General features: G+C 45.6%; 1 protein-coding gene across 2 annotated transcripts in view; it reads right to left on the reverse strand.

Moving 5' to 3' along the window:
- The window catches only part of Grik5 (glutamate ionotropic receptor kainate type subunit 5), a 58,405-nt gene that overhangs the window by 23,052 nt on the left and 9,629 nt on the right, over nt 1–25,724 (reverse strand). For both annotated transcript variants that reach the window (XM_027945803.2, XM_027945804.2), the window contains exons 6-12: nt 25,214–25,392; nt 23,812–23,865; nt 23,558–23,719; nt 21,936–22,088; nt 21,405–21,509; nt 21,181–21,288; nt 12,180–12,383 (exon numbers count right to left, since the gene is read on the reverse strand). In XM_027945803.2, coding sequence (XP_027801604.2) covers nt 12,180–12,383; nt 21,181–21,288; nt 21,405–21,509; nt 21,936–22,088; nt 23,558–23,719; nt 23,812–23,865; nt 25,214–25,392 — 965 coding nt within the window. The remainder of the gene's footprint in view (nt 1–12,179; nt 12,384–21,180; nt 21,289–21,404; nt 21,510–21,935; nt 22,089–23,557; nt 23,720–23,811; nt 23,866–25,213; nt 25,393–25,724) is intronic.

The following is a 25,724-nucleotide window of genomic DNA, read 5'->3' on the forward strand; positions in this document are numbered from 1 at the left end:
TACAGTCTGCCTGCTTGTTTACATGTTGTCAAACTGGTTTTCACACAACACAAGGGCTGAGTGGTTATGGCAGAATGGACGGAAAGTCAGAATACTTACTCCCTGGCCCTTTACAGGAGAACGAGTCAAACCTCCTGACTTGGAATTTTCATGCTCACATTTACCTAGTGAACAACTTTATACCTAGAACAAAATTCTCTTCTTCATTCAAATATCTGTGTGGCTTATCTCCTGGTGGGATCTGACTGACCCAGAAGTGACACACCCAGGTCTTGAAGAGGCCACACAGTCACTCACAGGCATGGGAAAGTGTTGGGTTATTAGCAGGGCCTAGAAAAGAAGCCAGAAGTAGTTTCTCAAAAGAGAACAGCTACTGCAGAGGGCTTGAGTTTGTTCCATGAATTAATTGCCTATTGACACCAGCGCGGCCCCATATAGCATCCCATTTGCCAGCAGCTCTCTGTAGATCTGTGGATCTGCTGGGCCATCAGCTGCCAACTTAGACTCGCTTACAGAGCTGGTGTGTACTCCAGACCACACTAGAAATGACAAGTTATATGGTTTGTTTGGAAAGTAAGTGAATGGAAATTATACAATCTAATGTGATTATAAGTTGTCCCCAAATCCAAAAAATGTCACATATCAAGCAAATAGGGTTCTCTCCTCAGGACTAATGAGTCTTGGCTCTGAGTGGTCTTCTGGTAGGTTCCTAAGTTTTCATCTTTTCAATCTCTTCCCCTTGTCACCTCAGCCCAAGGGTGATAGCTGCTACCTGCAGTTGCTGCCTGAGTGACCCTTTGATTTTCTTTTTATCTTTTCAATTAGCTCGTCAATAACTTTACATTTAGTTAACAATCCTTTATATTCAATTCTCTCTGTTCAAAAAACTGATGGGATTTTAATCAACTAACTGGTGCTATCTTCATCTCCAGATTGGACCTGACAGACATCAGCAGGGGATTTATGGCCAACCTCATTTACAAAACTATCTCCTGCTCCTCAATCAGATCAGCATCATGTTGTCAACGTGTGGATCAGCATGATGCTGTGGGAACCCTTGAGATCGAGTTCTCTGCCCCTTTTATCATGGCAGAAAGTGGGAGAGTTGATGTTGCCCTGAGGCAAGGCTGTGAAGATGCACACTTAGCTTCTGGTGGTCCTTGGAAATTGATAGAGGAAAAAGCATTTGCCGGGTCAGTAGCTCACACCAGCTGCCAAGGGCTGTGTTGATTTCCTCCAGTAAGGATACTTCATTTGGGACAACGACTGCAATTGGAGTCATCGCCTGATTACAGTGAAAATAATCCAGTCATTCTCCAAGATCCATCTGCCTTCTGCACAGGCCAAATGGGCCAGTGGAATGAGGGTGGTATCACTACCCCTGCTTTTTTAAGCTGTTAATGGTGGAACTAATCTCTGCAATTTCCCCTAAGGATGTAAAATTGCTTTTGAATTACTATCCTGAGAAAGATGGGGAGTTCTAGGGGCTTCCACTTGGTTCTTTCTACCATAATGGCCCTGGCTCCACATGTCAGTGCCTCTGTGTGGGATGCTGCTGGCTGCTACGTATGTCTATTTATTATACAGTCAGGAACTGGGAAAACACAAGGTGGGTCCATAGCCCTATGAAGACCCATTCTAAGTTGAACATGGGCCCAGATTCCATCTTTTACCTGACCACATAAGCCCCATTGTGGTCCACTAAAGTGGGAATAATAAAAACAATTTGCTACCTACAAAAATGACAGAGGGTTTCTATTGCTAAAAACTAATCAAAACACTCAGTGCTGAGGAGGGCTGAGGCAGGAGAGTCATGAGTTCAAGGCCAGCCTTGAACTTAGTGTGAGACCCTGTCTCAGAATAAAAAATAACATGTACAACCAGAAGAATGAGAAGCTATACTCCCTTTATGCATGATGTATCAAAATGCATTCTACTATCATGTATAACTAATTAGAACAAATTTTTTAAAATGTAATATTCAAAAATAAAATAAATAAAAATAAAATGTGTTGGGGGTGTATCTCAGTGGTTAGAGTACTCCTGGTTTCAATCACCAGTATCACAATAAAACAAAACAAAGCCCTAAAACAAAAAGCACTCAATTCTGAGAAGAAGCCTGTATAGAAACTGGTGTAGTCTTTCTGGAAAGCTATTCAACTGTATATAACAAAGGCCATAGAAAGGGTCTTCCTCTTTTGTCCAGTCATTCTGTGCAAAAATCAATCTTCAGTAAATAAGCTGGGTGCAGTGGCACATGCCTATAGTCCCAGCTACTTAAGAGACTGAGGGAAGAGGATCTCTTGAGTCCAGGAGTTCAAGGCCAACCTGAACAACATAAGAAGACCCTGTCTCAAAAAGAAGAGAAGACTGGAGAAGAATAGGAAAGGAGAGGAGAGGGAAAGAAAAGAAAAAAGAAGCTGCTATTCAGGCAAAGCTTTTATGTAGAAAGATATTTGTTTATAGTTGCTTATAACAGTACAAATAAAAATGCTTGAAAATAACTAAATATAAAAAATGGTTAGATAAATAACAGTACATTCATGTGGGGATTAATACTCAGTCATGTAACATTCTGTTTTGGTTAAAACAATCAGATATTAGGCTGGGGTTGTGGCTCAGTGGTAGAGCACTTGCCTTGTACAGGCGAGGCCCTGGGTTCAAACCTCAACACCACATAAAAATAAATAAATAAAATAAAGGTATTGTGTCCAACTACAACTAAAAAATAAATATTAAAAAAATCAGATATTATTTTTAGCTTTTCAGATTGGCAAAGATTTTTTTTTAAGATTGATAATATCCGCTGTTAGCAAGAATGTGGGAAATTTGATATTCTCATGCACTTTTGGTGGGAATATACATTGGTAAAACCTTTTTCAATAGCCACTTAGCAATATATACTTTAAAAAATTTCATACCCTTGACCCAGAAGTTCTACTTCTTAAAATGTGTCACCCAGGAACACTCCTGCAAATTCACAGGCCAAGTCTACAGGGGCATTGTCTGTGCTAGCAAAACAGGAAATGACCAGATATCCATCAATAGGGGATGAGTTCGTTAATTCATGCTCCAGACACACAATGGAACCCATACATCTTCCCTTCAATTTCAGACAAGCATCTTGAAGAATCCATGTCCAGACATAACACTTGTTTCTCAACCCAACCACCCCATGGTGGAAACTGGCCTGCATTGTTTACCCAGCTGCTCTGGCCAAACTCCCCAGTCATCTCTGATTCCACTTGTATACATCCAATCTGGTAGCACCTCTGCCACAAATGTCTCTCATGCCCAAGTCAATGTCTTCTCTGGCCCACACCTTTTCTGATCCAATAGCTTCCTACATGAACCATCTGCTTCTACTCTTGCCCCACTATGGCTATTTCTCAAGAGAATAGCCAGAGTGATCACTTTTAAGAAATTTTAAAAATTAGATCCAGATGGCATATCCATGCAATGGAATATTATTCAGCTATAATGAGGAATGTAGTGCTGAGAACTGTTACAATGTGGATGAACCTTGAAAACACCATGCTAAGTGATGCTAAGTGAAAGAAGCCAGAAATAACAGGCTAGATGATTCCATTTACATGAAATATCTATAATAAGTAAATCCATGGAGACAGAAAGATTGGTGGTTTCCAGGGGTGGGAGAGAGAAGGGGGAATGGGAAGTGACTACTTAGTAAGTACAAGGTTTTCTTTGGGGGTTATGAAAATGTTTTGGAATTACAAACAGGCGGTGATTACATAACACTGTGAATGTACTATATGCCACTGATATGTATCTTTTAAATAGTTAATTTTATGAATTTCACTTCAATAAAAAGGAGAAAAAAAAATCACAGTACATCTCCCACTTAAACCATACAATAGGGAGCTGGGTTGTGGCTCAGTGGTACAGCACTTGCCTGGCATGTGGGTTCGATTCTCAGTACCACATATAAAGAAACAAACAAATAAATAAATAAAGGTTCATCAATAACTAATAAAAATTTTTTTAAATTCTTAAAAAAAAAACCCATACAATGGCTTTGTAACACAATAAAAATAACATCCCAAATCCTTACCTGTGCCTTCCAGACCCCACCGCCCTTGATCTGAGCCTTCTCTTGGACCTCACTGCCCCATGGGCTCCCTCGCTCCCTCTCCTCAGCCCTTCCAGCCCCATCACTGCTTCCTGGACACAGGAAAGCTCAGTTTGACCTCCAGGTTTTGTACTCGACCCGGAAAATATTGTTCCCCCAGACTTACCAATCCGTTAGCAAGTATTTACTGAGTACCTGCTGGGTGTTTGACAGTTCTAAGAGCTGGGAATACAGAAGTGGGACACAGAGACAAAGCCCCTGTCCTTGTCACCCACTTCCTAACAGGTCTTCTCAGGGCTGATTTCCTCATCTCACTCAGGCTTTTTCCCCAAACTCCACCTAACCACCCAAAACATATCTATGCACCAAATACTTCTTATCCCTTACCCTATTTTATTTCTATTCACAATGCATTCACCATCTGGCATGACATTAATATATATGCTGTCAGCTTCCCCACTAAAACATTAGTTTCACAGGAGGCATCACAATACCTGATCTGAAATTATTCTAGAGAGCATGATATTGCCATCAAAATAAACATGAAGACCAATGGAAAAGAACAGAAGACACAGAGACAAATCCACATACCTACAGCCTTCTGATATTTGACAAAGATGGCCAATATATATATATATATATATATATATATATATTTTTTTTTTTTTTTTTTTTTTTTTTTTTTTTGGAGAAAAGATAGCCTAAAAATGGTGCTGGGAAAAGTGGACAGCGATATGTAGAAAAACAAAACTAGACCCCTATATCTCGCCTTGCACAAAACTCAAATTGAAATGGATCAAAGACTTAGAAATTAGGCCACAAACTTTACAACTTCTAGAAGAAAACACAGGGTTAACACTTCATCATAGAGGTACTGGTACTGACTTCTTTAACAAGACCCCCAAAGCACAAGAAATAAAACCAAAAATCAGCAAGTGGGACGCCATCAAACTAAAAAGCTTCTGCACAACAAAGGAAACAATTAAGAGCGTGAAGAGAGGGCTGACAGAATGGGAGAAAATCTTGGCCAGCTACTCCTCTGATAGGAGATTAATATCCAGAACACACAAAGACCTCAAAAAACAGTAGTTGAGTGCCCCTAGGTTCAAACCCCAGTGCCTTAAAAAAAAAAAAAACAACAACCTGAAATCAGACATTAGATGGAGGGGTTAGGAACAGCAGTTCTACAGTTCTCATAATGATTCTTCATGGCCCAGAGGTTGGCTGTCCTCCTACCAATGTGAGATCTGGGGCTCAGCAGATGCCAATAGATAAGTAAATAAATAACCCAATCCATAAATGGGCAAAAGATTTTAAATTTTTTTTCTCAAAAGAAGAAACACATATGGCTAATGAATAAACAAATATATGAGAAAAAGTTCAACATTTCTAGGAATCAGGGACATGAAAATCAAAACTACACTCAGATTCCATCTTGCTCCAATCCAATGGCAATGATCAAGACTATGAACAACAACAAATACTGGTAAGGTTGTGATGAAAAGGTACTCGTGTACATTGTTGGTGGGATTGCAGACTAGTACAACTACTCTAGAAAGCTATATGGAGATTCCTCAAAAAACTAGGGATGGAACCACCATATGACCCAGTTATCCCACTCCTTGATATTTTCCCAAAATATCTAAAATCAGCATACTACAGCAATACAGTGATACAGCCAAATGTTTATAGCAGCACAATTCACAATAGCTAAACTATAGAATCAACCCAGATGCCCGTCAGTAGATGAATGGATTAAGAGACTGTAGTATACATATATGATGAAGTTCTACTCAGTCATTAAAAAAAAAAAAAAAACTAAAATTATGGCATTTTCTGGTACATGGATGGAAATGGAGAATATCATGCTAAGTGAAATAAGCCAAACTTCAGAAACTCAAAGGTTGAATGTTTTCTCTCATATGCAGAAGTTAGAGTAAAATAAAGGAAAGGGGAAGGGAAGGATAGGATAACATAAATAATCAATTGAATATAAATTAATAGATAAACAAAAGGAAGTCTAGTAGTGGAAAGAGAATGGGAGAGGGGAGGGAGGATGGTAAGGAAAAGGGAAGGATCATGAACTGAAATCGATTTCCAAGCATGCATGAGTTTTTTGGGCTGAACCCAATTACTATGAAGAACTATAAAGATCCAATAAAAAAAAAATGAAACATTAGCTTCAGGGTAGGTAGGAAGTATATCTGTTCTGTACACTGCTTCCTCCTAGTGGTTGGAACAGGGTCATGTGCACAACAGGTGCTTAATAAATAAGTTAATCAATAAATGAATGGCTAAATGTATCTGCCTTTTTTTGGTCACTTTTAAAAAATAAGGCAGATCCATGTGGAAAATTCACTCACAGCCCTTTGGTAAGCCCCTGTGTTCTCCTTTCCCCCTCTTCACTCTCCCCCCACCCACACTTGGAACTGAACCTAGGACCTCACACATGCTAGGCAAGCACTCTACTGCTAAGCTATATCCCTAGCCACCACCCGCCCTTTTAAAAGGCAGAAATATGTGTACCAACAGAAAAAATGTCAAGCTATAAGTGAAAAAAAGCAAATTACAAAATAGTATCTGTAACAGGATACTTTTTTCCTCTCCAGTACTGGGAACTGAAATCAGGGGTGATCTACCACTGAGCTGTATTTCCACCCCACCCCACCCCCAGCCTCACACGCTTTTTATTTTGAGACAGAGTCTCACTAAATGGACTAGGCTGGCCTTGAACTTTTGGTCTTTCTGCCTCAGCCTCCCAAGTCACTAGAATTATAAGTGTGTGTCACTGTGCCTGGCTGGATACCATTTTTATAAAAAATAAAAGTTTAAAACTTTAAATACATGTATTAATGAGTTTATAGAAAATGAGTTACAAAAATATACCCACACTCATAATAGTGGTTATCTCCAAAATGTGATTTTGCATCACTTTGTATTACATATGTAATTAATGAACATAAAGAAACTGTTTTTAAATGGCTTGGAGCAACTTCTGAACTCAGGGCCTTGCACATGCAAGCATTCACTCTACACTGGTCTACTTCCTAGCTATACAACAACTTTTGATGGCATACAGAAGCACTTATAATTTTTTGATGTATATATACATTTTATGTGAAATGGAATTATACTTACCATATATTGTTTTATAACCTGAAACACAATATGATATAAAACTATAAAATGGCTCAAAAATCTATGCATAAAATGAGATGATTTTTAAAATCATAAAGCAGAGATATTCTGTATTGATATTCATTTTCTCTCTCACCTATGATTTTCTCAACGCATAAAAATTTTGAAATTGGAAGACAATTGTGATATGGTATTTGAAAATGGCATCTAGGGGACTTTGTGCATCCCCAGGAGACAAGGTTTGATGAGGACTATAAGTAAGAAGGTTGAAATCAGCCAGATGTGGTGTGCACACCTGTAATCCCAGCTAATTGGGAGGCTAATGGCAGAAGGATGGCAAGCTTGAAGCCAGACTGGGCAATGTAGTGAGTCCCTGTCTCAAAATAAAAAATAAAAAAGGACTGAGGATTTAGCTCAGTAGTTGAGTGCCCCTAGGTTCAACCCCCAGTGCCTTAAAAACGAAACAAAAACCTGAAATCAGACATTAGATGGAGGGGTTAGGAACAGCAGTTCTACAGTTCTCATAATGATCCTTCATGGCCCAGAGGTTGGCTGTCCTCCTACCAATGTGAGATCTGGGGCTCAGCAGCAAAGGGACTTGCCCCCAACTCATAGTGCTGTAGCAAGTATCTGTCCCAAGGCCCATGCCTTTTCAAAACCCCCAGCAGATACTTGAAAATCCAGGAATAATGTAGAAATTCACTGTTGCTGATCAAGCACTCCTGTCCAGGCTCTTGTCCAGCTTTGACTTGTATTCACTCCTTGACTCCTCACAATCACCCAGCAAGGGACTGGTATTAGCCGCATTTAGCTCCCCCATACTTTGTGAGGTAATATGAGCCCCATTTCAGGAAGGGAAATCGAGGTTCTGGACATAAAGCAGCCTGGCAGGGATTTTGTGGGACTTCAGGAAATCTGGGGCTGGTGGTCCAGCTCCAAATTGGTGTGCTGGTATACTGGATGCCATGGTGGCTCCTCAACCCTCATTCATTGTCAGAGCATTCACTGCTCTAGCTGCCCAGGGTGTTGTTGGCTGATGGCTCTCAGTTCTGACAATAGGAGACAGGACAGCTCTTCACCCAAGGTGACCCACCCCGAGGACAGTCCATGTCCAATGGCATCTGTGGGGGACATAAAGGCTTGGTCCATTACCTTAGGAGGGATGTCCTTGATGGCCATTCCAACTCTGGAGCTGTCCATGGTGGAGGACTATAGGACAGCAGGCCTGTATTGCAGTTCAACTTCACCCTCTGCCCATGCCTGCTTCCTGCAATCCCTAACAGGGCAGGTTTCCAGGGGTACCTCCCATGCTCCTGGCCTGTAAATCTGACTTGAGTATGCTCCTGGGACCCTAACCTGATATCTGTTCTACCCTTGAGGGCCAGACCAGAAGGCACAGATTTTATCCTGAAGCCATGGAGTTTCACCTAAAGTATGAAGGACAGGTCAGACTTAATTATAGAGAGATTCTGCCGTAGGATCAACTGAGGCATGGAGAGACATGAGGCCAGGAGGCTGAGGAGAAGAGCTTCAATTCACACCAAAGCAGCGACAGGGAGGAGGAGGCCAATTCCAGCAGTGGCCACTGGGTGGAATAAAGGGACCATAATTTGACACTGGTCAAGGATACCTGGCCCAAGCCAAGGGTGACTGGGAATGGAGAGATGCCAGCATCCAGGGCTGTCTTCCATCTGAAATTCACTCTCCATCTCCCAGCTAGTCCACTGGGGTGCCCACTGTAGTTCTCTCAGTCATTTGTTGTACAGGCTGGACATAGTACCTTGGTGCCTCACTCTATGCATTTGAGAAAATGGGGCTAATGCCAGTCCCTTGCTGGGTGGTCGTGAGGCATCCAGGAGTGAACACAAGTCAAAGCCTGGACAGGAGTGCTTGGATCAGCAAAAGTGAATTTCTACATTTTTCCTGGCTTTTCTAGTATCTGCTAGGGGTTTTGAAATGGCATGGGCCTGGGGACAGACACCTGCTACAGCACTGTGAGTTGGGGGCAAGTCCCTTTGCTGCTGAGCCCCAGATCTTACATTGGTAGGAGGACAGTGAACCTCTGCACTATGAAGAATTGTTATGAGAACGAAGTTAAGTAACACTTGGAACATTCCTGGCACACAGTGTGAAGTCGGCCAACAGCAGCTGCTGCTGTCGTGGTGATGTGGCGGCGATTCCCACATAGCTCTGCTGGCAGCGCAGACTCAGCAAGGCTGAGCCCCACCCTGCTTAGCATTCGCAGCCTGCTCCTCCTCCACTGTTCTCTCCATAAATGTCATCGCTGCCAGCTGCCCCAGCCAGACAAGGGAAGAACACCCGCCTGCCTTCTCCCTCCTGCTTCCACTCCCAAGGCTGTTACCAAGACCTGGGCTCTACAATCCCTCCCCAAGTCTCCATCCCTGCTGTGTTGGGGCCCAGGTACACCATCTCACCCTGAACCTCCTTACTAGTCCTGCTGCCACTGCTGCCTGCACCCCCTCCTACAATGGAGCCAACCCAAAGTCTTTGAGGGCATCCCATTAATTTGCTGAGGCCTGAACTCTTTACTACACTCAGCAGTAGAGGCTATCCCAGATCCGCCTTGTTCACTACTGTACCCCAGGATAAAGCACAGGGCCCAGTACACAGTAGGTGCTCAATCAATACTAGCTGGGTAGCTAGTGGATAAGAACATGAATGTACTCTTGAGCTGGCCATGCCAAGAGGAATAAGAACAACAAGAGCATAGGACATAGGCACTTATCACTTCCTACCCTCCAGGCCCTTTTTAGGCCTCTTAAGTGGACTCATTCATTTCATGTTCACACTTATTTTACAGTTGAAGAAACTAAGTGACAGGGAGGTTAAATAGCCTGATCAAGGTCACATAACTGGGGCACAGCAGAGCCAAGACTCAGGGTTAAAGTCACAGCAACCAATCACAAAAGCTTGTCCCCCAGCACCAAATAATCTTGCCCACCCCACTGAGCAGGTCCAGAAACACAAAGGTTAAGACTGGCCCAAGGTTGGGCAGCTGTAAATAATTACTGTTCCAGAACTTCCTTCTTTTTTGATGAATAAACTGGCATGCAGTTTATAGATCTTCAGTTGCTTATTTCTTTTCTTTCTTTTAATATTTATTTTTAGTTATAACAATATCTTTATTTTATTTTTATGTGGTGCTGAAGACGGAACCCAGTGCTTCATGCATGGTAGGTGAGCGCTCTACCTCTGAGCCATAACCCCAGCCCCAGAGCCTATTTCTAGGGTTCCTAATCAAAGAAAATTTCTGAGCTCATATGACTGAGGACCAGACTGTGGAAACAGGTCATGGGAAGCTTAGCAGTCTGGTGGGAGCAGGGCCACCAGTTCTGGGCCTCTGCCCTCTGTCTCATCAGGTGCCTCTTTGGGCTTCAGGCCTTAAAACCCACCCTGGGGCAGAAGCTTTCAAACCAGATGGCAGCCTGACGAGGAGGCAGTGCCTCAGGGCCTGCCCCGGGAGTTGGGGGGGGGGGGAGACCAAGCAGCCAGGACTCAGGGACTCTGCTCCACCAGAGCTCTCCTTTTGTCCAGGATTCAGAAGAAGCTTTCAATAATAGAAAAAAGTTCCAGTCAGAATAACTTGAATATCAGTGCCCTAAGGGATAAATGTCCTTGTCAAGCAAAGTGCCCTACTCATGTCTATCCTGGTGACATTCAGGGGCTTGGATGTAGTAAATTCTGGCATAGGAGAGATAGGAGCTAAGAATCTCTGATGTGTTCAGCCAAGTCCAATGTCAAGGCCACCCTGACTGTTCCTGGCCAGTTCCTTGCTCTTCACACTAGCTCTGAGTGTGACTTAAACTGGGGCCTGTTTGGCACAGTCTTGTCTCTTGCCATGTGCCCTCCCAATTTCTCCATCTGAAATAGAAATAGGAACACCACCTTGGTCCCCACTATCTGATAAGCAGTGTGTGAGGAACTTGTCTCTACTCACCACAGACCTGTCAGGTCCTATCTCTACCTTAGGGAGGGGAAAAAAGGATTTGAAGAAATGACTCACCCAAGGATTCCAGTTCAGGTTGGTCTGACTCCAAAACATTCTTTGCACGGCACCCTTGCCTCCCATGGCCCTGCCTCTTATCCCTCCTCACCTTCATCCAAGTCCTGCCCACTTGCAGGCCCAGCTAGCTCTTCCAGAGCTCCCCACTCTCTCAGGCCCCCCAGCTTTGTAGATGCTGTTTCCTCTGCTCCAAATACATCCCCCCCTGTACCCCATCACCTGCTGACTTCTTCATACCCTCCATGAAATGATTTGGGCATTGCCTCTTCCAGAAAGCCCTCTGTGGAACCTGGGTCCAGTGCCTGCCATGGGCCCCTCCTCTGAGTTTTTTCCATTTTAGACCAAATGGCTCTAGGGTATGATCATTTGCTTCCTGAACCCTAAAGAGACTTCAAGTTCTTAGGGGTAGGCCAAGGTCTATGGTGCTCCCCACTTGCTATATCTCATGCCCAACAAGGGGAAAGGCACACCATAGGTATTCCAAAAACTACTGACTGAGTGAATGTGTAAGTCTGAGAAGCATCTCTCGATGCCCACAATATGCCAGTCCTCCTTTGCAATACTGGGCAGAGCACACAAACAAGGTGAGCCCCTATTCTGAGCTTCAGCTCCTACAGGAAGCCTGACATGATCACTCAGATCTGCACTCCATCCCCACTCTGTGTTATTTCATCCACTCAATAAATCTTTGAGCACTGATTAAGCCAAGGTGGCCGGTTGGGGACAGGGGGCATGGGGTGATACACTGTCCAGCCTCATGGGGCTCCCAAACACAGGTGCCCAGCCCCTATCACCCAGGCTGGCGGAGGGGCCTTTAATGACTCTCTTTTTGCCATGTGTCAGACAGGTTCTGAGGCTACACTTGCTGCCCTCCCTCCCTCACTTGCCCACTCCAAGACCTCTTCCCCATCCCTGGCCCAGACGTACCCGGTTGATGAGCTCGCCAACCATGCCTGTCCAGGAGCCATTGGGCTCAGGCGCCCCATACAGCCCATCCTCCACCAACCGCAGGCGGTAGCGGAAGCGCAGCAGCTCAGCCAGCTCCCGAAGCATGTCCACACAGAAACCCTCAAAGCGCTCGTTCCCTGACAGGGCCTGGAAGTTGGGTCGTCGCATGACATACGGGTTTTCCTGGGTGAGCAAAGAGAGCAGGGGTCAAAGACTGGATATCTCCAGCTGGACTGGAGATCCCAGAGCCCCAGTGAGCCTCAAGGGCCTGGACCAGGCAGCCAGAGCAGCAATCTGCTTGCAGAGTTGGGAGGACAGATTCACTGCACATGTCCTCACTTACAAATGCTCCAAGTGGGAAAGGGGCCTAAAATCTCGGAGGAAAGCTTCATGAACCCTGCCAGCCCCTAGCAGATCACAGGGAGCCATCTTAATCTCCTCAGCCAACCTGATGTTCCTTGGTCTCCAGCTGAAATGCCTATAAGGGAGGAGAGAGATTGGAAGAAAATAGGATTGGATAGAGCTTGTGTCAAACTGGAACAGGGCTTTCTGTTTTTTTAGTTATGAACCACAGTAAAAGAGAGTTTACCTTGCAACTCAAGTCACCCCCAACACATGCACACACACAACTAGACCTAATTCCACAAAGTAGTCCTTGCCCTTAGTGATCATAGGCAGTACACTGGTATTTTCTTTTCTGCCCTATTTCATTTTTTCATGCTACCAGGAGTGACTTAATAAGCTGAATTCATGAGCCACCAATGGACCAAAGAATGTGTCCCCTACCAGGATTTAGCTCCAGCCCAGCACTACTATGAGGGAAGCAGGCTTGAGATGCCAGATGGTGTGATTTCAACAGAATTTGGAAACCTAGATTGTTTCGTAAAATCTCCTGATTATAAATGTTAGCAACTAATTCAGATTCTAATACCATTTATTTTAATGCTCTGCAGGCCAAACACACACACCTGCCAGTTTGTAATCCCTGGCCTTTTGCTACACAGATGCTTATTTCTGAGGGTTGTAAGCAAGTTTTACTGACCCCATTATGCCAAAGAAACACAAAAGCAAAGAGAACATCCCAAATGCTAGTAAGACAAGTAATGCGGAGAAGATCATACAAAAGGGAAACCTATCTTGACACAGTGATTGTCTAAATGGTTGTTGTACAGTGTCTCTTTGGACTAATGAGTGAAATAACTTAGGAAATAACCAGTAGAAAATTTTGGTCATAACATCCATGATGATTACCGTGTATTAAGCACCAGCTGTTTGTGTTCTCTCCATTACCTCACTTTAGCTCCTCACAGATACCTTACAGTAAAACAAGCAATATTAGGTGTGTGTGTGTGGTGGCTCATGCCTGTAATCCTTCAGAAGGCTGAAGCAGGAGGATTGCAAGTTTAAGACCAGCCTGAGCAATTTAGTGAGATCCTGTCTCAAAATAAAAAATAGTAAGGGCTGGGGATTTATTTCAGTGGTAGAGTGCCCTAGATTCAATCTCAAGCATCCCTAAATAAATAAATAAGCAATATTAGACTCATTTTTACACATGTGTACACTGAGGTTCCTAAAGGGCATGACCTGTCACCATTTATAATTAGTGAGTTCTGTGATAGATGAGAACATAATATTTTGCTGCCTCTTCCAGGTGCAGTCTACCTTCCCACTACTTGGGCCAAGCTGCCCTGATGACTTGCTTTGGCCAACAGAATGTGTGAATTCTAGAGCCTCTGCTTTCAGAACGGTTCTCAGGGATACCCATGTAAAGAAATCCAGGCTAGCCTGCTGGATGATGAGTAGACCAAGGCGGGCCAGCCAAGAGCCAGTACTTAGAGGCATTCTGGCCCTTCCTGTGAAATCTGGCCACCAACTAAATACAGTCACAGTGAGCCCAGACAAGACCAGCAAAAAGCTGCCCACTTAACCCACAGAATCTCAAGAACTAATGAATCATTATTATTTTAAGTCTTTGAGTTTGGAGGTGGTTTGTTACATAGCAATAGATAGAATCACCTCCCATTAAGCCTCCTGTCATTGGCACTGGACTCCAGGAGACCAGAGGCCCACAGCTGAGGGACAACCGGATGGGGGAAGTCAGTATTTCTCTTTCTCTACCAAGCTGCCTTTTCAAATCCAAAAGTGTGGAACTGGGAGCAGGAATGTGAGATAATACTAATAATAGCAGCAGCAGCTAGCATTTCTTGTGGGCTTGCTGTGTGACAGCTCTTCTGTCAGTGTGGGAGGTCGGTATTATTACCTCTGCTTTAGAGATGAGGACACTGAGGTCCAGAGAATGAAGTCATAAGTAACTCAGTAGGACAAGTCAATCTGATTCTAAAGCTCTGCTCCACCTATGCTAGACTGAGCTCAACTGGACAGAATCATAATGTGGACATGGGAGAAGCCAGACACAGAGATGGGGCTCTGGGTCAGGTACCAAAATTAGAGGCTCAGAAATCAAGAATTCTAAGAGAAGTACCCATGTTGGAGCTGGAAGTCTTTCATACAGCCTTCTTGGTATACAGGGGAGGAAAACGAGGCTTAGGAAGGTAAAGCGTCCAGCACAAAGACACACAGCTAAAGCAGAGCCACGGGAAGGGATACAGGACAAAGCTGAGATTCACAACCCAATGTGTACTCTGAAGCCCTTGTTCTTTCCACTATGCCAAGCTGATCTTCAAATTCAATATTGAGGAAATTGGGTTTAAGGTCTCAGAATCAGAGTCTGAGCTTATAGAGACAAAAACAGAAACTGGGTCCTAAGATAGAACTCGGGTCAGAAAACAATGATCTAAGATTCAGAGCCCTGGACCCTCCCAACCAAAGGTTTTTAAGAAGCCCCTAATCCAATATCTTCAGGTTTCTGCAAAAAGAGTCTAAGGTGAAAGTCCTACATGGCAAGCAGGCAGTGGGGCACTGTGAGTCTGTCTCTAAGAGCTCCCCTTGAATGGTGTGCATCTACAGCCAAACACAGGTCCAGGAAAGTCATCACAGCAGTGCCTGTGGTGGGAACAATGACTGAAACAACTTAATTTGAGACAAGATAAAGAGATCATCGATGTCATAAAAGAATCCCAGGCAACTACTAAAATAGCAAAGTCTATAAGATATATTAAGAGGAAAAAAACAAGCTACAGAACAACGTGTACAATATGCTATTCTTTGTGACAGAAAGAACAGGAATGTGATTGTACATGCACAGACATTTCTAGAAGGATGGTGGCCTCTGAGAAAAGAAAAATGAGGGACTAGGGAGGGAAGGGGGCTGATTTTTCACTCCTTACCCCCTTTATCCTTTGAATTCTATTTTACCTAGATTTTCATTATCTCTGTCCCTCCCTCAAGGTCATGAATTTTTTAAACTAAAGTCTGATATTTAAAAGTATATGGAAATGCAGCTGGGGGTGGGGGGACATGCCTCCTGTAATCCCAGCAGCTCAGGAGGCTAAGGCAGGAGGATCCCAAGTTCAAAGTTAGCCTCAGCAACTAGTGAGGCCCTGTCTCAAAATAAAAAATAAAAGACTGGTGATGTGACTCCGTGGTTGGTATACAGAAATGCAAAAGGTCAAGAAAGGCCAAAGCAATCCTAAAGATCATCAAAACTGGTAGATAACTCCACACAAAGTTAACATTTAAATTAAGCTATAATTTTAAGACAATGAGGTATTAGAAACAGAGGGGCAATGGACAATTAAATGGAGTATCAGAAAAATCACGCATAAATGAATATTGATTTATGACAAAGATAAGACTTCAGGGAAGAGGGACTGGGGTTGTGGCTCAGTGGTAGAGTGCTCGCCTAGTACATCCGAAGCCCTGGGTTCGATCCTTAGCACTATATAAGAATAAATAAATAAAATAAAGATATTGTGTCCAACTACAACTAATAAATAAATAAATAAATATTTTTTTTAAAAAAAAAGACTGTGGGGAAGAGAGGAAAATGTTCATTTTTAATAAATGGTGCTATTCATCTGGGTGTGGTAGCATGCATCTATGATTCCAGTTACTCAGGAGGCTGAGGCAGGAGGATCAAAAGTTTGAAGCCAGCCTCAGTGACTTGGTGAGATCCTATCTCAAGACAAATTTTAAAAGACTAAGAATGTAGCTTAGTGGTAGAATACTTGCCTAGAATATGCAAGGCCCTGGGTTCAATTCTCCAATACCTACACACACAGACACAAAAATGGTACCATTCAATTAAACATCCATGTGGGAAAAAAAATGTATTCTAACCACCTCCCACTTCACATGATTCATAGAAATCAATTTCAGATGGAACACAGATTTAAATGTAAAAGGCAAAATTATTAAGTTTTCAGAAAATAAATAAAATACCTGCATAACCTTGTGGTAAGCAAGGAATTCTTAAATTCTAAAACATTAACCAAAAAAATGCATAAAATAGATCTTAGTAAAATTAAAAATTAAGTCTTCTTGTCAAAATATACAACTGAGAATAAAAAAGTAAGCCATAAAAGGAGAGCCAATATTTGCAATACACATATCTCACCAAGAACTGGAATCCAGAATATATGAATAACTCCAAAATCAATAAAAAGGTCATATATCCCAATTTTTAAAAAATAGACAAAGACTTGAGCAAGAACTTCTCAAAGAAGGATTTCCAAATAGCTGATAAACACAAAAAAGTGATCAAGTACAAATGAAAACAACCACATATCACTGGTACCTATTAATATACTCACCACTGGGAACAATGAAGAGCAACTGGAACTGTCAATCATACACTGCTCAGGGAATGCAGTGGTGCAAACACTTGGAAAACGCTTTTGCAGTAGCTAAGAAGCTGAAACATGCACCTGTGACCCAGCAACTCTCCCTGAAACATCTGCCATAGACATTCCAGTACAAGTTCATGGGAGAGAATGTAACTAGTAGTACTGTTCATAACAGTGAAAATCAGAAATAATTCAAATTTCCACCTACATTTGATGGGTAAGTAAACTGTAGTAACTTTGTATCACAGAACATACAAGTCTAAACTACATGCAATGATGCAAGTGAATCTCATAAACATAAAGTTTATGAGCAAAGGGAGTCAGACATAAGGGTTACCAGTATGATGTCATTTATATTAAGTTCATAGGCAGGCAAAGCTACTCTGGTGAGGGAAGTTGAGAGGTTAGTGACAGAAAGGGGCACAAGGAGCTTTCAGGAGTTGGGGGCTGGTTGCATAGATAGCACGAATATGTTCAGATTTTGAAAATTCTGTGAAGTTACATTTACAATTTCTGCAAGTTTCTATGTGCATGTTATATTTCATTAAAAGTCTCTTGAGGTTGGAGATGTAGCTCAGTGGTGGGACACTTGCCTATCATGTTCAAGTCTCTAGGTTCCATGCCCAGCACCGCAAGGGGAAAAAAATCTCCTGAAAGTAAAAACAAAATTAAAAGAGGATGGTTCTAGAACATGCTTCAAAAGCTGATTGTCCTGGACTTAAATCCATGTCTGTGACTTCCTGGAATACAGTTATATGACCTTGATCTAGCTCAGCCCCACTGTGTTATGAATACTGTGAACAGCAGTGCCAGGCCCAGAACACCACCCTGAAGACTCAAGAAGCATCAGAACCTGGGGCAATAGAGTGCAAAGAACGGGCATATAGGTTTTGTCAACCTAAATCGGCTCTACTCTCTACTATATTCTCGCTGTGACCTTTGGCATGTCACTTATCCCCCCTGTGTCTTTAGTTTATTCATCTGAAAAACAGGGTCATAAAGATACTCATTGCAGGGCTGCTATGGAAATTGAGTAACACCAGCGAAGGACTGTGCACAGTGCTCAGAGGTGTTGGCCACAGTGGCAGCTATTTTCTTCATGGATGCAAGTACAAGAGGGTGCGGAAGGGTGAGGGAGAGCACTGGTGCACCTGGCGCTCTTGTATGCTGGGCACTGCAGGGACGAGCACATGCACTGCTCCTGAGGCCTCTTGAGGTGGCCCAGTGGGCTCATTTTACAGATGAAGGTATGGAAACTGGATAGTTAGAGAGCTTGAATGGGAGCCAGGAATGGATTAAGGTCTGACTGCCCCACAGTAGGGGCTCATACTGCCATACCAGTCACCAAAGACTGGAGTGAGGCCACAGACTGAGGAAGGCAGGTCCCAGCCCAACCTCATCTCCTCAGGACTTCTACACCCCCACCTCACGCAACCTCATAGCCAGCTCACCCTCTGCAGCTCCAGAGCTGAGTGCCCCTATTATGGTTTAGATATGATGTGTCCCCCAAAAGCTCATGTGTGAGACAATACAAGGTTTAAAGGTGAAATGATTCGGCTATGAGAGCCTTAAGCCAATCAGTAAATTAATCCCCAGACGGGGATTAACTGAGTAGTAACTGAAGGCAGGTAAAGTGTGGCTGGAGGAGGTGGGTCACGGAGGGCATATCTGGCAAGTGGAGCGTGCCCCCGGCCCGCCCTCTCTCCTTTCTGGGTGCCTTGTTCTCAGCGCTTTCCTTCACCACATCCTTGCACCATGATGTTCTGCCTCACCTCAAGCCCTGAGGAATGGAGCTGGCGATCTAAGGACTAAGACCTCTGAAACTGTGAATCTCAAATAAACTTTTCCTCCTCCAATTGTTCCTGTCAGGACTTTTGGTCACAGTAACACAAAAGCTGACTAAAACAGCTCCCACCCCAGAGACAGCTCCAGCCTGCACCCCATCACGTGGCCTCCTCCGCTCTCACCCAGCTGGTCCTGTCTGCCCTGCTTCTTAACATCCTCATCAGACTCCCCTTCCTCCCACCCAGGCGTCTTCTCTCCAGCATCCTCCAATGTGGACCCAGGAACTCTCCTGACATCAGAATCTGGTGCTGCCCTTCCTGCTCAGCACTCTCTTCCAAGTAAAGAGCAAGCATAAGCAGGCCTCCAGAGACCCCTCCCCTCTTCTGCCCCACAGCCCCCCTGGACCACATCTATCCCATCACAATCCACACACCTCATGTATGCAGGTGCCAGGCACTATCCTAGGCCCTGAGGACAGAGTAGGGAATGAGACAAGTCCTGACCCACATCTGGCCAAGGTATCAGTGACTCATACCTGAATCCCCATGTTTCTGACACGGGCCCTGCCCAAAAACCCATGTCAGAAACTGGTGAATGCTGTGGGTGTGACTCAGTGGCAGAACACTTGCCTAGATGTGTGAGGCCCTGGGTTCTATCCTCAGCACCACAAAAAGAAAGGAAACACATCCTGTTGTACACACGGAGGCCACTGTCTCCCATCCAAACTAACAAACATCCAGAGGCCCCTGCTCCTGCTTCCAGGATGTTCTGCACCACACTCCTATGCAACTTCCAAAACCCCATCTGACGCCACCTTTTCTTGAGGCTTTCCTCAGGCCGCTGCAGCTGCATCAGTCCCTCCTTTGTTAGGAAACCCCTCAATACCCTGGGTTGCAAGAACTGTATTCAGGGTGGGATCACCTCCCCAGTGCCACCTGAGAGCACCTATGACTTATTTCTGTGCCTCCAGAATTTGTGTGAAGGCCAGGCACATAGCAGCTTTAGAAATATTTGTGGAATGGGTGAGTGAACCAACCCATCAAGAGGAAAATGAACCTCTGGAGAAGAATAATATCGGCTCTCAGGCTTTGGGGAGAAGAGGGGAGAATGTGAGAGACTCAGAGCCAGGTCATGGCTTGGTTCACCTGACATCTTCTTCCTGAACTCTGACCCTTGTTCCCCAAGGACCTCTGTGCTTCTGCCTCCAGGCGTCTTCAGGGACTGACTACACATTACATGCACAGAGGTGCCCACTGCTCCATGCCAGCCCAGCCTTCAGGGCCCCTTGGTGAGGCTATTAGGAAGTGTCTGGTTTCCTGTCTGCAGGCCATCTGTCCCTTTGCAACAGGCTCACTGGCCCTTCTCCGGAGAGATTCCAGTTCCACTTTAGATCAGGAGTTTCCTTTTTAGAAACCAAGGGAAGAGCTCTGTGATTTGATACTTATGGGACCCCTGACATCCTGTGGAACCTTCTAGAAATCCTCTTTGAACCTTGGCCTCCACAGCTATTAGCAGCTCCCTTGGACAAGGGAAGCCAGCAGGCTCTGGACTTGGCTGCTATGAAGAGTGTGGCTGCCCAGCATGTGCTGTCTTCAGGCGCAGCTGCTCAGGGAAGCCCCTTCTCACCAGGCCCTGTGCGTCAGAACCTCCCTGACTTTATGGGAGGCAGCAGGGTGCAAAAGGGAGGGCGCAGACTCTAAGCCTGACACTCGGGCCCACTAGGGCTCACTGCATGACGTCTCCTTACTATCAAAAGAGAGGAAATAAAATCAACCTCACAGGCTACTGTGAGGTCTCAAGAGCAATACCTGTAAGGGCCCAGCATAGTGCCTGGTGCAGCGGATGATCACTGACACCCCAAGACCCCTCCACCCTTGACTTGATAAAATGCGGGAACAGAAACCTGAAGACTACAGAACAATGTCTTTAGCTGGTCTTCAGGTATGGAGAGGACTGGAGCTTCCGAGCACAGCACTTAAGATTCAGACTCTGGATCCTTAAAGACATGGTTTCCAGTACTGGCTATGTCATGTATTTGTGCTGTGTCCCTGGGCAAGTTGCTTTACCTCTCTGATCTTTAGTTTCCACATCTTGGGATGGATACTAAATAAGTTGGCATGTGTCAACATACTACGTTGGCAAGTGTAACAAAACAACCTAGAAATTACTATTGTAGAAATTACTATTATGGAGAACCCAACATAGGCCAGACATGAAGAGCCCAAGGCTGAATCTGGCTCCCATGTGGTTAGGATAATGACACCTGGTCACTGTTGGGAGTTAGTGGATACATGGGCCACATCCCCTGCTAGCTGGTACAATGTAACCTATGCCAGTAAAGTATCCCTCCACCTCAGAGAGAGCTGGCATTGAGCTGGATCACTCCTCAGGGAAGGCCCAACATTTGGACCCTTTAACCTACAGCACCCTCCTTCCCCAGGGCCACTCACCAGAATGGTTGTGACCACCAGTGTCTTGTTGGCCAGCGTCTGTGACAGGTTGATGTCCAAGGTGGTAGCATTCATGGCCAGGGTCCGGTTAGAGTACCACACCCCTATCTAGGGGCAGAGAGGGCGCCATCAGCCCCAGGCCCTGCCCAGGGACACAGCAGTCTCTAGGCCCACCCCACCCAAATCCCAGCAAGGCTCTGACATCACACCCTGGGCCTGCTCACCTCACGGTGGCCCTGCCGGGACTTCTCTAGGATGCGCAGGGTGTAGTTGGTCCTCTGCCCTTTGCTGTTGAACTCGACCCGCCCGGTCAGCCCATCATACTCTACCTAGCAGGGCGGGAGGTGGGGCAGAGGGAGGGGTGGCAGGGCCCAGAGATGGGCAGAAAGACCCAGTGGAGACGAGACAACCATAAGAAATGGGAAGGGAAGGAACAGGAAAGGGACCAAGAAAGGGATCACAGTCAAAAAAGAAGACAGCACACAAGGAAACAAGGGGATATGGCACAAGGAAGCAGACCAGGAGCAAGACAGTAGGACCCAGAGAGAGCATACAGCCCAGACAGGCAGAGTACAGTTGGGAATGGACAGACAAGATGCAAGAATGAGGAGGAGGCCCAGAAGAAGCCCAAAGGCGGTAGGTAGGCAGGGTTGGAGGTAGGGGAGAGGGCAGAGGGCCGCAGGGTGGACATGGTGAGTGTCCCCATCAGAGGTGGCCACTGCCCACCTCCCACATGCTCTCTGCTCCCGGCTCACCATGCGCAGGTAGTTCATGAGGCTGGTCCCATGGGGCCAAATGTTGGCCGAAGTACAGGCCAGCGGCTTGACACCAATCTCCTGGCTGCGGTTCAGCTCTCTGACAGCGCTCACCACCACATGCACGGCATCAAACATCAAGGCAGCTGACAGCTGGAGTGAGCAGAAGCAGGAAGAGAAAGAGGCAGTTTAGCGGGGGGGAGGCGGGGGGGGGGCTTGAAGCCCCTCATGGATGGTTCCTGTCTTCACAGGAATGGGAAACCAGGGGGTCAGGAGGGAGGAAGGAGCTCTGGTCTCCCTTGGGACATATGGATGACAATGGGGAAGTGTTTTTTTGTCCCATGCCTTGGTAGGAATAGCTCTGCCAGACTGTGTATGGCCGTGTCTCCCTAGGGAAGGCACATCTGAGAGGGTTTGCCTGGAGGGTCAGATGTGTCTCCCACAGAGGCAGGCACGCCAGCAGACCTATGTCTGTCTGATCAACGCAGGTGAGGAAGACAGCCCCTGCCCTGTCTTGAGTGTGTCTGGAGTATGCAGGGTGGGTGTGGGATCAGGGAGGCAGGGACTCTGATGGAGGCCCAGGTCTGCTGTTTCCTGATGCTATGGCCATGTCCCTACCATTCTCTGAGTCTTAGTTTCCTCCCCTATAAAATGGGAATAGCAGTAGTAACCACCTCTTAGCACTACTGTGGGACTAGAGAGAAAGCTCATAAAATGCTCAGAACAGGGCCTGGTACACCATGAGTGTTCTATATGCCCTGGCTACTAAGCTGTGACTGTGGCAGGTGCATGCATGTGTACGTGTGAGCATGTGCCTTATCTGGGCTGGTATGAAGGGCTGAGTGTGCCATTTGGTATGTACAGGGGTGAATACTAATGTACCTCTGCCTGTGTCAGTGTGTGATGTCTCTGCATACACACATTGTGACTGCACATCTTGGCATCTATGGGTACTTTAGTGCAGGCAGAAGTGTCTTGGTATCTTGGCATATGAATAGGTGTCTATGAACAAATACACATAAATAAGCCTCTTTTGTATGTTTGCATTTATTACATATATTATCAGACACCTACCATGAGCCAGGCTGTTTTAGGTGCAGGGGTTACAATGGTGAGCAAAATGGACAGAAATGCCTGCCCTCGTGGAAATTATAGTCTACAGATCTTCATTTATATGTAAGTAGAATATCAAGTGAGCCAAATGGTGATTAAATATTAGTGCTGCGGGGAAAAAGGCAGCAGGGAAGGGAGCTAAAAAGTGGTTGCTTTCCATTTTAAAGATAGAGGAACCAAGGAAGGTCTTACAGCCAGGAGGATATCTGAGTACACACCTGGAGATGAGGGGCAGCCAATGGTTCTGTGGGAAAGTGCATGGGAAGCAGAGGGAAGGACATATCAAAAGCCAGAGCTGTGCATGTACTGGGGCAGCAGAGGCACCACAAGGAGGCTGGTGTGGCTGCAGCAGTGTGGGAAGCAGGGAAGAAGAGGACATGGGTTAGACTTGTCACAGCATCATATTGAAAGGCCTCTTGGGTACCAGAGGGTTCTGAGTATGATCTCAGTGAGGTCTGAAAGGGGCCCCTGGAAGCATCTGTGCAGTGTGTCTGGGTGTTTCTGCTCACCGCGGGGCCTGGGTAGGTGCTGGCTTCACAGTTCTCCCTCCAGGACATGTTGAGGCTGCGCACAAACTCAGGATAGAAGGGGTGGGAGGTGTTGAACATGGAGAAGCCCAGGATATTGGAAGAGTCCTCCACAATACCATCCAGATGCAGGATAGGGAAGTCCTGAGACCAAGTAGAGGTGGTGAGTGCTGGGGCTAAATCCCAAGTGGGGCAGACACGGTGGGAAGCGATTGGGGGCTGGCAGGGGTACGCACCATGGTGGTAAGGATGTACTTGTAAAATGCTGAGGTCATTCCCAGCTCCGAGGCCTGGAGAACACAGAAGCCAAGAGGTGGCATGAGAGGCGGAGGTCCAGCAGGCAGCAATCAATCAGGGAACCCAAGAAAGGAAGAGAGATTTAGTGATAGGCCTGACAAGATCCAATAGGAAACACAGTAAGAGACACTTAGAAACAGAAAGACAGAAGGAGACAGGTGAGGGCAGAGGGAGACCTTGATCCCTTGGTGCCCCAGGTGAGCAGAGATTTGTTAGAGGAGACAATAGGGCCCCCAAATGCCTACTGTTCCTCATAAAGGAACTTGGCAGACTTCCTTCTGGAAATGAAGGAAAACCTCAGAAACAGGCTGGACGAGGACAGGAACTTAACCTTAAACCTCACATTGCCCAAAAGGTGTTGAGCTGCTAATGTGTAGGACTCAGCCCCATCACATATGAGCTCAGAAAAGCATCACACAACCAGAGGCCACCCATTTTAATCCTGAGGTTCGTTTTTTGAGTTCCCTTTCTTATAGTCCTCAAGAACAAAGCTGGAAGACCTCTCTACACCATGAGTGCCCAGTCCTGACCTGCCATGAGAATTATTACAGGGCATCAACTTGTATTTCCTGCATGGCAGGAGCTGAGGGTTACACGTGGCTATCGGGGAAGGGCAAGGTGAGAGAGAAAGCAGACCACACACAGCTCCACCGGAGGGACCAGGCTGCCTGCCCAGGCCAGTCTGCCTCCTGAGCCTGAAACCTTTTCCCTAAGCCATCCTGCCTTCAGAGTCCACTTTCACTTCTTTCTGTGGGCTATTATCAGCAATGACATATGGTTTTAATTTAAAAAAAAGTGGAGAAAAATAATACAAATTTGATTATGAAGAAAAATTAAGAACAGGGAAGCAAATCAGTGATTAATGAGTGTGGGTCACTGGTAGACAGAATGTGCTGAGCCCCCGGGGGAAGGTCCTATTGCTCTGGGCCCTCTTGTGTGTCCTTGAGCCAGTCCTCCCCACAAACTTCAGCTTCTTCATCTACCAAATGCTCATGACACTTGTCCTGCAGAGTGATAGTCAAATTAAAGATGCACAGTAAGTATCTCAACTCTACTGTGCTAAACACTTTCCGGGCCATTCACTCACCAACCCTCACTACAAGCCACTGAGGTAGGAACTATCACTGTCCTTACTTCCCAGAAAGACAAGGTGACTGTCCAGGACCACACGTCAAGGGAGCAGCCAGGCCAGGCAATGAACCTTATAATCATCAGTTGCATGTAAGAAGAGGGTCTTGATATCCTCTCCCATCATTGCCCTGAGCATTGAGTGATGTGGTCACAGTTACCAAGGTTTCTGACCCTGGTCCTTTGAAATGAGAAACAGTGGAGAGGGCCCACCTTGCGGAGGACAAGGTGGGAGATGGACGCATTGGCATCAATGATGATGGTAGACACTTTGTCATCTCGGATCTCCTTGAGCAACGGTGTGGGGTCCCGACTGTCATCCAGCATTCTCACAGACAGCGTCTCCTTGGAGATGAGGAAGCCACGCACCAGTTCCTCCAATCGCAGCAGGCCTGAAGGAGGGTCAGGCCTTGGCTTAGAGCCCTGCTTTCTGGGTGCCAGACACGGGGCAGACACTCCTTTCTCCTCCCCAACAGGTAGAGAACTAGAGGGCAGCAGGTAGAGAACTAGAGGGCATGCCAAGAAGATGGTATGGCTGTCCCCAGTGTAGCTGGGGCCTCAGGGCACTGGGCTCAGGGACCTAATGCCCAGATCCTTCCCAAGTAAAATCTCAGCCTAGACCCCTCCCCAGATCTCCAAACGCCTCTCCCGCACCCTCACTGGGATGTATGACATCACATTCAACATCCCTGTTTTCTTGCCCAAACCACATTACCCTGCCCCA

Source organism: Marmota flaviventris, chromosome 18, assembly GCF_047511675.1.
Source record: "Marmota flaviventris isolate mMarFla1 chromosome 18, mMarFla1.hap1, whole genome shotgun sequence".
NCBI lineage: Eukaryota > Metazoa > Chordata > Mammalia > Rodentia > Sciuridae > Marmota > Marmota flaviventris.